This window comes from Euleptes europaea, chromosome 17, assembly GCF_029931775.1.
Source record: "Euleptes europaea isolate rEulEur1 chromosome 17, rEulEur1.hap1, whole genome shotgun sequence".
Classification (NCBI taxonomy): domain Eukaryota; kingdom Metazoa; phylum Chordata; class Lepidosauria; order Squamata; family Sphaerodactylidae; genus Euleptes; species Euleptes europaea.
In genome coordinates, this window is record NC_079328.1 from 40,571,465 (window position 1) to 40,583,649 (window position 12,185).

At 45.9% G+C, this 12,185-nt stretch overlaps 1 protein-coding gene across 1 annotated transcript in view; it reads left to right on the forward strand.

Annotated features, from left to right (window-relative positions):
* The window catches only part of GPT2 (glutamic--pyruvic transaminase 2), a 29,899-nt gene extending 21,060 nt beyond the window's left edge, over positions 1 to 8,839 (forward strand). The window contains exons 5-11 of the mRNA XM_056862575.1: positions 1,701 to 1,944; positions 3,369 to 3,448; positions 3,564 to 3,700; positions 4,806 to 4,980; positions 6,822 to 6,977; positions 7,822 to 7,934; positions 8,740 to 8,839. Of these exons, the coding sequence (XP_056718553.1) occupies positions 1,701 to 1,944; positions 3,369 to 3,448; positions 3,564 to 3,700; positions 4,806 to 4,980; positions 6,822 to 6,977; positions 7,822 to 7,934; positions 8,740 to 8,830 (996 nt within the window). The 3' untranslated portion in view covers positions 8,831 to 8,839. The remainder of the gene's footprint in view (positions 1 to 1,700; positions 1,945 to 3,368; positions 3,449 to 3,563; positions 3,701 to 4,805; positions 4,981 to 6,821; positions 6,978 to 7,821; positions 7,935 to 8,739) is intronic.
* The last annotated feature ends 3,346 nt before the right edge of the window (positions 8,840 to 12,185 follow it).

A 12,185-nucleotide genomic window follows, 5' to 3' on the forward strand; every position in this document is an offset into this window, starting at 1 on the left:
GAGCTTACCACCTCCCGAGGAAACCTGTTCCACTGAGGAACCGCTCTAACTGCTAGAAAATCCTTCCTAATGTCTAGACGGAAACTCTTTTTATTTAATTTCAACCCGTTGGTTCTTGTCCGACCTTCTGGGGTAACAGAAAACAACTCGGCACCCTGCTCTATATGACAGTCCTGGGTTTTGGTATTGGGGACACTTCAGCATGCTGTACAGTTGAGGGTCAGGTGAGCCCTGTGAACATGAACAAGATGGTTTCCTGTAGCCGTTTCTCCATCTGTTCTGCTGTTTAGCAAGGATGTGTGTGCAAAGCATCATGGGATAGAATCTCAAGACACATGCCATGGTGGAGAAAAACACCAAAGCCAGGCAGATGAGGGAATATTCTTGGGGGAAAGATGTAACTCTGCTGCAGTTGGTGGTGGAAAGGGCTGGCTTATGGCGACCCCACGACCATGGGGTTTTCAAGACAAGAGACGTTTGGAGGTGATTTGCCATTGCCTGACTCCACTTCATGACCCTCGTATTCCTTGGTGGTTTCCCATCCCAGTACTAACCAGGGTATACCTTGCTTGGCTTCTGAGATCTGATCAGATCAGGCTAGCATGAATCAACCAGGTCACGGCCTCAAGAAGGTTGTGTGCATGTTAGGTGCCCTCAAATCGCTTCTGACTCATGGCGATCCTATGAATCAATGTCCTCCAAAACATCCTCTCTCGAACATTCTTGCTCGGTTCTTGCAAACGGAAGGCCGTGGCTTCCTTTATAGAGGCAATCCATCTCATGTTCGGTCTTCCTTTTTTCCTGCTACCATCAAATTTTCCTAGCATTGTGTTTTCCAGTAACCCTTGACTTCTCATAATGTGACCAAAGTACGATAGCCTCAGTGTAGTCATTTTAGCTTCTAGGGACAGTTTAGGCTTGATTTGATATAGAACCCACTTATTTGTTTTATTGGTGGTCCACAGTATCCGTAACTCTCTCTTCCAACACCACATTTCAAAGGAGTCTACTTTCTTCCTGAAGTTGAGGAACACAATAACTTGTTGCAGACTCTACAGTGAAAGTAATCCTTGTTAGTTTTTTAAAAGTGCCAATTGCAGGGATTTTTAACATCCCAAATGGACTGAGTCTACTATAACGTGCCTAGGTAAAGGTCGTCCCCTGTACAAGCACTGGGTCAATCCTGACCCATGGGGTGACGGCATATTCTGACGTTTACTAGGCAGACTTTGTTTATGGGGTGGTTTGCCAGTGCCTTCCCCGGTCATCTACACTTTACCCCCAGCAAGCTGGGTACCCATTTCACCGACTTCGGAAGGATGGAAGGCTGAGTCAACCTTGAGCCGGCTACTGGAAACCAACTTCGGTCAGGATCGAACTCAGGTCGTGAGCAGAGATTGAACTGCAGTACTGCAGCTTACCACTCTGCACCCCAGGGATCTTTTTATAATGTGCCTACCCTTTTAATATCTCACAGAGGGCCCTGGTGTCAGATACTGTTGACCCAGCAGATGAGGTTTGACCACATCCCAGAGGGGAGCCCTTCTGATTCCCCAGACTTTTGGGAATACCCTCCCGAATAACCCCTCCCAAACACGACCCATCAGTTCTTCTCTCGTTGCTTTTTCGGAAATGGTGCTAACTATTGCTATCAGCCGTGTGATGTCTCTTGTTAAATAGCTTTTTCTGTTTGCTTTCAGACTATTCTAAAGATCCTTGTCTCTGGAGGAGGAAAATCCCGAACTGGAGTGATGATACCGATCCCCCAGTACCCCTTGTATTCAGCGGTCATTTCCGAACTGGATGCCGTTCAGGTGAACTATTACCTCGACGAAGCGAACTGCTGGGCCCTCGATGTGAATGAGCTCCGTCGTTCTTTGGACGAGGCCAAAGCTTACTGCAACCCGAATGTGCTGTGTATCATCAATCCAGGAAACCCCACAGGTCTGTGGGACTTCTGTTACTCTGTGCCAAAAAAAGAAAGCTTTGTGTATCAAAGCACTGGTCTAAGTGGTGTAGTAGTTAAGAGCAGCGGGTGCTAGTCTGGTGAACCGGGTTGGTTTTCCCCACTCCTTCACATGAGCGGTGGACTCTAATCTGATGAACCGGGTTGGTTTCCCCACTCCTTCACACGAAGCCAGCTGGGTGACCTTGGACTAGTCACAGCTCTCTCTGAACTCTCTCAGCCTCACCTACTGAAGATGCTGGGGATTGAACCAGGGACCTTCTACATGCCGAGAAGATGTTCTACCACTGAGCCACAGCCTCTCTTTCATCATGGGATAGAATGTCAAGACACAGGCTATGGTGGAGAAAAACACCACAGCCAGCCAAATGAGGGAATATTCTGGGGGAAAAGATATAAATCTGCCGCAGTTAGTGGTGGAAAGGGCTGGCTTATGGCGACCCCAGGACCAAGGGGTTTTCGAGACAAGAGCAAGTTTTCAAGACGAGCAGTTTGATTCTTCCCTAAGTGGTAGAGAAAGTTGGCACATAAAACCCAACTCTTCTTCTAAGCTTGTATTATTATACTTTTTAGGGGGCTCAGAATTAGGGCTGGACTGCATACTTCAGGCATTATCATTCGTTTATCCAGTACCATCTATGTGCAGGCATTGTATGGATTCTGGGAGGCCGGTCCCCGCCCCGAGGAGCATACAACTCCCCCGAGGAGCAAATCTGAGACAGGCAAAAATGGAGGGTGGGATAAGGAGGCAAGGATTTGCGTTCCTCTCCCTTACATGAAATTGGACTTAGTTTCAGAGGGGGATGGAGACAAAGGGGTCGGGCCAAGGGCTTCATGAGAAAGGCAGACTTTGAAAAAGGGTTGGAAGGACGTGATCTCATGCAGGCGTTCTGCGAAGCTGTTCCAGCCATAATGGGCAGAAAGGGGGGAAATATTTTGAGAGAGCAAGAGACCTTTGAACAGCCAAGAGTGCTGGACTGAGAACACTCAATGAGGACTAGCACCTTGAAGCTGGGTTTTAAGCTCGAGTCCATCCCTGATCCTGAAAACACCCAAGTGGATCAAGCTTGCTTGTTCATTTTTACTGTGGGTTTTAACTTTGTGTTTACAGCCTCACCTGCTGTTTTGTGGACATGCTTTGCTTGCTCTCTGCCTCTCGGCAGTTCATTGTATCCCTGGTTATCTACCACCTCAGCTGTTTCTTGAAATTTTTGTACTGCTTTTACTTCCTTTGAGATTGCCTACTGTGTGTGTGTGTGTTTTAGCAAAAAGCTGTTGAATACTCCTGCAGTAATAAGCTGACTAAAAAGGACCATGAGAATTTCAGATGGAAAAAAATGATCACTCTGCTGTCTGCAGATCGAAACTTATTACAGCTTTCCGTGTTCGCCCCTGCATTTAGGTCAGGTGCAAAGCAGAAAATGCATTGAAGATGTGATCCACTTCGCTTGGGAAGAGAAGCTCTTTCTTCTGGCCGACGAGGTAATCGCCCTTTTAGAACCAGTGGCCGGGGCTCGGTAGAGTACTTTTGATGGCTCTTAATAAAGACAAGAGCCCATTTCATTGTATCTGTCTCCCCTCTTCTCTAATGGCACAGGTCTATCAGGATAACGTTTACTCGAAGAGTTGCCAGTTCAGCTCTTTCAAAAAGGTTCTTTACGAGATGGGACCAGATTACTACAATAACGTGGAGCTAGCTTCCTTTCATTCCACTTCCAAGGGCTACATGGGCGAGTAAGTGTCTGTCGTTTCCTTCCCCCCCTCCCAACTGTGTTCTGTACCATGGCTCAGTGGGAGAGCCTATCAGTACACGTTCAGCCCCCCCTGGCGAAGCCATTTCAGGTCAGGAAAACAGAATGGGGAGGGCTGAAACTTCTCCCCCTTGCCAGCCACCCCGTGCGATTCTCTCGATCCAAATCAGGTCCTGCATACTTGGGAAAGGAGTTCCTCGCACCCGATATGTGACTGTCAGGTCAAGAGGCCCCCACCCTCCACATTTACAAACCAGAATTTGTAGTTTGAAGAAGAAAAAGAGTTGGTTTTTATACCCCAGCGTGGTGTGAGAGCCAGTGTGGTGTAGTGGTTAAGAGCGGTGGTTTGGAGCGGTGGAGTCTGATCTGGAGAACTAGGTTTGATTCCCCACTCCTCCACAGGAGTGGCGGAGGCTTATCGGGTGAACTGGATTTGTTTCCCGACTCCTCCACAGAAAGCCAGCTGGGTGACTTTGGGCTAGTCACATTACTCTCAGCCCCATCTACCTCACAGGGTGTCTGTTGTGGGGAAGGGAAGGTGATTGTAAGCCGGTTTGATTCTTCCTTAAGTGGTAGAGAAAGTCAGCATATAAAAAACCAATTCTTCTTCTACCTTTAAGGAGTCTCAAAGCGGCTTACACTTGCCTTCCCTTCCCCTCCCCAAAACAGGCCCCTTGTGAGGTAGGTAGGGCTGAGGGAGCTCTGAGAGAACTGTGACGTGTCCAAGGTCACCCAGCAGGCTTCATGTGGAGGAGCGGGAAATCGAACCCGGTTCACCAGATTAGAGTCCGCCACTCTTGACCTCACTACACCACACTGGATCTAGGCTGGCAGCCTAGCGTGAGCAAGCTGCTGAGCTCCCCTTACAATTTAACAACATGGAACAATAAGCTAATTGTCTGTTGAATGAGAAGTTTCTCATGTCGATAGAGATCCTGTTGCCATTCCATTTTTCATGGCTAATTTCTCTTTTGTGTCCAGGAAAGAGGACAGGGTTCTGACTCTGAAGCAGTGCGATTTGGCGGGTGGCCTGGCGGTTCCTTAATTCTCTCTTCTGTTCCCTGCCCTCCCCCTTCCCCTGGTCCCAGGTGTGGCTACCGAGGAGGGTACATGGAGGTGATCAACTTGCACCCGGAGATCAAAGGGCAACTTGTCAAGCTCCTGTCGGTCCGTTTGTGCCCGCCGGTCTCAGGTCAAGCCGCCATGGACATTGTAGTGAACCCTCCGGTACCTGGGGAGGAATCTTATGCACAGTTCATCAAGGTGAGTAGCGTGGGTGCATGTGGTTCTCCTTCTCCCACGGGTCTCGAAGTAAGACTGGCAGCTTCCTGGGCAGGGACAGGTTAGCTGGCTATACAACATAAGAAAAGGAGTTGGTTTTTATATGCTGACTTTCTCTACCACTTAAGGAAGAATCAGACCAGCTTACAATCACCTTCCCTTCCCCTCCCCACAACAGACACCCTGTGAGGTAGGTGGGGCTGAGAGAGCTCTAAGAGAGCTGTGACTAGTCCAAGGTCACCCAGCAAGCTGCATGTGGTGGAGTGGGGAATCACACCCAGTTCTCCAGATTAGAGTTCACCGCTCCAAACTACCGCTCTTAACCACTACACCACGCTGACAAAAGAAATTGACAGGAGGGGGAGGAACTGGAATGAAATTCCCAGCTTTCAACCCACAAAAGTTCTAACCTGCAACCTGTTCTATGCAGTTTCAGGTGGGTAACTGTGTTGTTCTGCCGGTGAAGAGCAAGATTTGAGTCCAGCAGCATCTTAAAGACCAATGAGATTTCCAGGATTTAAGCTTTTGCGAGTTAGAGCTCCTTTGCCAGATCTTTGTCAGAGCTTTGACTCTCAAAAACTTATACCCTGGAAATATGGTTGGTGTGTCAGGTGCTACTGGACTTGAATCTTGCAGATATGTGCATCAGCTTTCCATTCTTGGGCATGCCTATGAGCAGCCCGTTTGAAGATACGGTTATTTTTTTATTTTTATTTTTGAAGATACGGTTATTGTTGGGCTACATTTTCTTCTTTCATGTTTAGTCCAAGACTTACCCTGTATTTGGCAGTGTAAACCTAGATGCCAGTTTTTCAAATGGGTCGATGTTTTAAGAGATGGACCCTCCCTGCTTTCCCCCATAGGGTTTTACAAAATCCTTTACATATTTGTAAAGGGGGTCATGAGTTCTGAGATGGCAGGAATGCTGAACAACAGCTGGAAAGCAGAGTCTGAAGGTGTCTCTCCCTTCATCCCCCTCCAGCTCTCCATGGGAGGAAACTGCAAGAGCATCCAGGCATGGCCTGTTGCCAGAGAAGAGAATTTGGGAGCGGGGGAGTTGCAGATGTGAGGGACAGAGGGTTGTGCTTCTGATAAAATGATATGCCATGCACACATCTTCTACAGATCCATGCATATGTAGCACAACGTACGTAGCTGCTAAGAATGAGAATCTTCCCCGAGTCATAGATTTGTGTTTAGGATCTGACGGTTTCCCACTGACTTCCTTTTCCTTTAATTTTCTTCCCCTGTAGGTATAGATTGTAATCTTGCTAGTAGGAAGTCTGTTTTCTCTTTCTAATTTTTGCACCGTGCTGGCTGGGTTTTATGCATATGATTTATTCCATGTAGAAAAGGTCCCTGCGGACCTTAAGGAGTTCCACAGGGCCTGTAAAATGGAACTATTCAGCCAGGCCTATAACTGAGGACAGCCGCGAGTTGTTCCATTGTTACTGGCCTCCCCATCCTTCCCACCCCCCACCCGCTACTGACATCTGTGGGGGGTGACCTGCTGAAATCCTGTTACCTGGTGACATCTGTGTTACTTTAGGCCACCTGTTTTATTACAATGTTTTATTGATGTTGTTCATGTTTTATGGTTGGTTGATGATTTTATGTATTTTAAAGGTTGCTACCCGCCCTGAGCCTGATTTACCGGAAATGAGGGTGGGCTATAAATTTGAAAAATAAATAAATAAAAGGGGACTATGTTCAGATTCTCTGGGGAAACACAACTTGCTAGGAATGAAGAAGAGGTGCAGAACTTGTCTGTGGTTTTGCGTTGTGTGGTTAATTCGCCTGTCTGTTCCCTTTGCCTGAAACAGGAAAAGGAGTTTGTCTTGAACAACCTGGCGAGGAAAGCTAAACTCGCAGAAGACATGTTTAATCAAGTACCAGGGATCCACTGCAATCCACTTCAGGGAGCCATGTATGCTTTCCCACGGATCTTTATCCCAGCCAAGGCCATTGAGGCTGCAAAGGTGAGTCTTTGTACCAGCAGAGGAGAGAAGGAGGCAATCCTAAGCGTAACCAAATTAAAATGTATGGGTGAAATGTTAACTTCCATTTTGAAGAAGTTTTTATATCCTGCTTTTTCTCTACCTTTAAGGAGTCCCAAAGCGGATTACAATTGCCTTCCCCTCCCCTCCCCACAACAGGCCCCTTGTGAGATAGGTGGAACTGAGAGAGTTCTGAGAGCTGTGACTGGCCCAAGATCACCCAGCAGGCTGCATGTAGCGGTGCAGGGCATCAAACCCGGTTCTCCAGATTACAGTCCACCGCTCTTAACCACTACACCACCATGGCTCTGACAGAGCTCTCCATTAGGGCTTTTATTATAATGGAATGGTTCAGGACAGTTCTTTAGTAAAGAGAAGGCGACTGGATTATACTGCTGTGTATAGTACATATTATCTGTTTATTGTGTATTATTGTACTCTTACTGCGCTGTCTAGGTAGTACCATTTTCTGCATTGTTTAACATAATCACATCTAATACTTATATTTTGTTTCAATTTGTGTAATCCTAGTCCTATTACATTGCTTATTAGAGATCTCTTCCTATTGATTGCATGGGCACACTGTGTAATCCGCCTTTGCAGGGAGAAAGACATACTATAAATCAAAATAACTGAAATATGTGGGAGCCAATGAAAAACGGAAATATTTGAGAAGAAACTTCCTGTAATATTTTATTCTGTTTTATGGTATAGATTTTTATTCAAGACCTGTGCTCGAAAGAGCCGATTAATAAAAGGAAAGGGAAGACACTTTGGGTTGCTTTTGCATCAATATTCATTCAGTGTATTTTTTTAATCTCTTCAGGTTCACAAAATGGCTCCTGACATGTTCTACTGTATGAAACTTCTGGAAGAAACAGGGATCTGTGTGGTTCCTGGCAGTGGGTTTGGCCAGAGAGAAGGAACATACCACTTCAGGTACAGGGTCGTTTGATGCTCGAGTACAGTGATGTAGTTCAGGGCAATCATAAGTAGAGTTACGCCTTTTAAGCCCACTGAAATAATTGGGCCTAGAAAGGTGTGGCTCTGCTTTGGACCAGCAGTTGCCGAGTCTCATTTCTTTATTATTTATTTTTGTTTTTGTTTCTTCATACAACGCATAGTTAAATTGTGGAACTCCCTGCCCCAGGGTGTGGTGATGGCTGCCAACTTGGAAGGCTTGAAGAGGGGAGTAGACACGTTCATAGAGGATAGGGCTATCCATGGCTATTAGTCAAAATGGATACTAGTCATGATGCACGCCTATTCTCTCCAGGATCAGAGGAGCATGCCCATTATATTAGGTGCTTTGTAACACAGGCAGGATAATGCTGCTGCAGTCATCTTGTTTGTGGGCTTCCTAGAGGCACCTGGTTGGCCATTGTGTGAACAGACTGCTGGACTTGATGGGCCTTGGTCTGATCCAGCAGGGCTTTTCTTATGTTCTTGTGGAGGGTGGGGCTATCCATGGCTACTAGTCAAAATGGCTACTAGTCATGATGCAAACATATTCTCTCCAGGATCAGAGGAGCATGCCCATTATCTTAGGTGGACTGGAACACAGACAAGATAATGTTGCTGCAGTCAAAGTCTTGTTTGTGGGCTTCCTAGAGGCACCTGGTTGACCATTGTGAGAACAGATTGCTGGACTTGAAGGGCCTTGGTCCGATCCAGCATGGCCTTTCTTATGTTCTTTTTATACCACCACCACGTAGGTTTAAAACACCTTTTCCTGTTTTCCTAGGATGACCATCCTCCCTCCTGTCGACAAGCTAAAGATCCTGTTGGAGAAAGTGAAAGCTTTTCATATAAAGTTCCTTGAGGAATATTCTTAAGCAAAACAGAGACTTTTTTTTCCTAGCGTGAACTTGGAAAATAAAACAAAGCTGTGACGGGGGTGGGATAGGGTGAATATGTTTTTGATCTCCTTAAATCCAATCCGTAATACAATAGCTAGAGCCCAGGGTTGAAATCTGAGTACATTGTGGCATATATATGTGTTAAAGTTATGGGAAGGGATGGAAGTAAGAGCAGGAAATGTAAAAAAAAACCCTAACGTTTTGTGCCTTGATGAGAAATTATACGCTTCGCTTCCGTGGCTGGAAGGGCTGAACGAGGTAAGTAGGGAGACACTACTTGAGAAACAGAAACTTAAATACGAAACGTTGGCAAAATTGACCCAAGTGACAGCTTGGTGTCAATAAACACCTTTCTGTACTTAAAAAAACAACAGCCCTACCTTCTATACAGAGACAACAAAGCTTTCTGTCTTTTGTAGAAGCCAATAACTGGCCTGAAATATTTTTCGCATGAGCTCTTAGGTAAATTGCTTACTTGAGAGAGTCTTGCACAGATGTTTGTGGTGGATCAGGCCCGGTGACACCCTGTTAAGGCTCATGATTTTGAGCACTAGCAAAAAAATAAATGTGTTAATTTTTGGGGGGGGGGATTCAATGAGTTGCCAAAATTATGCTCTGTCTTTTGAATTCTGCCTTTCTAATGTGGGCTAGGTTGGCTCAGCATGAGAATGGTACTATCCAGGGTTTTTGCATGGAAATAAATAATGCCAATTCATCTGCTCATGAGTGCGAGGAAAGAAATTAAGGGCCTCAAAGTAAGGGAACATAGATAATCAGATTCATGCTTGCCTGTTGCGTTTGGCTTGGTGCAGCTTTAGGAAACAGTCACAGAGTAAATGAGTCATACAAAGGAGAACGCTGTTAATTGGAATCATCCCAGTCCGATAGAAAATATAAGATGCTGACATTGGATTCATACTGACTGTATACCAAACAGTGGTGTTAGGAGAAAGACATCAGACTACCCACAAATTGGGCCCAGAGTTAAAACAGTCATAGCCAACTTTCCAGGTAATGGTACAATATTGTCTGCCTATACAACCTCCCTAGCAGGGCTGTAGTTTTCAACCAAAATAGACCCCACGCCGGTTGTTCAGCAAAAAACATTACCCTACTGTTACCTCTCTGTGCTTCCACCTTTGGAAAGGGCGTCGGATTTGTGGTGGGAACATCCAAACCAAACTGTCGAACAGTGACCCCGATCTGAAGAATTCAGCCGTTCACAGCTGTTAAGCTTCAGTCTCTCCAATGAACGTTATTTCAAACCCTGTGACGTTTGCCTGAGATGCAGAATCGCTTTTTGATTTCGTGACATGTCGTAGGTCGTGGTTGCAAATGGGCCTACGACCCTGCTAACCAGAGTGGGTTTTGCCACTTGACAGTCACCACGCCCTATCCAGGAGTCCTCCATGATAGTTCCAGTTGGTGTTAACTCTATGATATGATGAAAGTACCATTATTTGTTTGTCCATACATCGCATTTTGGACATCTTGGCATGGTATCTGTAACCGTTCTTGGTACCAGCCCAAGTTCTCAGACAAACAAATGGTTATACTGAATTAAGTAGACCAGTCCTTTGGTTGGAAATTACTGGCAGCTGTACTTACTGGGCTGTAGATCTGTGCGGACTTCCAAAAAGCAAACCACCAAATCTGACGAGGGGCATTGGCAGACACAACCACCGAACACTGAGAACAGCCGAATCAGACTTCGTAGTTTCATCTTCGGCCTTCATCCTCTATCCCGTTCGCACCTCCTGAGGAGAGGAGTGGTCGAAAAGCATGACCTCTGACGGAAACACTCGGCTTCCCAGCGTTCTGCACTTCCTCTGTTGTGTAAGCTCTACGTAACTCTGGAGCAGTGAAAGGTTGCAACCATGTCAAGCTTTGGCGCACGTCAGTAAGAATTCTCAAAAGCAATTGCACTTTTTCCTGAAATCTGGTTTCGGACATGGAAGTACTACCAAATCCTGTGCTCTAAAAGTGGCAGTTAGGATATTATTTTTATATTTTTGTAAGTGGAGATTTTTTCATTGGGAGTTTTTTTTTGGGGGGGGGAGGGTAAAATTTGTAGTCTTAACAAGCCAATGAGTTTTATATTTACCTTGTGTTTACACCCAACGTTCCTGAAAACCAATGCAAGAGTTTACATGTTTCTAAATAACACTTTTGTGGGTGTTTTAAAAGGGTTTTTCCCCCCTCCTTCTGTCTTAAAAACAGGGGCAGCGATCCTTACAATGTACTTGGTTAAGTCAAGGAACACTGTCCTACCTTCGGTTGCGGAACAAACTATTCTGGTGCCTTTTTTTATTTTATTTTATTTGGTTTCTGGTACTGCAAAGGAGAATGTACGATTTGGGGGTGGGGGTGTCTCTGCATTTCTTTGAAAACAGCGTGGTCGGGCTATAGTTGATTGACGACGTTTGTACGTACTGTAATGAGATCGCGTCTAAATCCCGTTGTGCTTGAACGGAGGTGGCTGTCCACAGACCCCGGTTCGGGAACTGACCCGGACCGACACTTCTGCAAACTAAACCGGCTTGAGGATCCCCGACCCAAAAAAACCGAAGACGTTTAGACCCTGATTTTGTCTTTCGTTATGTTTTATGTCCATATCTTGAGTAATGCCGCTATTGTGATGCATGCTTGTAGGTATGAACTTCCTACAGGTGCTCCTCATAACTGTGTCCGGATAACTTTTTAAATGTATCTACAAAATAAATAAGAGCTATTAAAAACAGTCTACCGTGGATATTACTGCATTGGGGAAAGGGAGCACAGCTGTCCCCACCCTCTGTGTTATGTCACAGTGGACCATAGAGTTGGCTGAACAGAGCGGCTACAACAGCCGATTGCTGCAGAGAGGGAGGCCCGTGGTGGAATGGCGCTAGTGGTGCAGCTGCTCAGATAAGAATTTATTTACATACATTAGTGCCGTCAAGTTGGCTTATGGCGACCCCAGCAAAGGTCTTTCGAGGCAAGTGAGAAGTAGGGGTGGTTTGCCATTGCCTTCCCCTGCAGAGCCCTTCTTGGTGGTCTTTCTCCTTCCTTTTTTCTTCCCCTTCCTCAGCTTTCACACACACTGAATAACACACTTTAGATATGCTTTTAGCAATTGGTTTGCAAGTGGATTTTGCTGTTCCAGACCTGCAAAGTGGACTGAAAGTGCATAAATATATCCTTGCATGGGTCAGATGGAATTACCTTAGACCCTTGGTCGATCACAGTATTGTCCACTCTTGACTGGCAGCTGCTCCCCAGAGTTCTTGCACCACACTTCATCCTTTAAACGGGAGATGCCGGGGATTGAACCTAGGACCTTCTGCCTGCC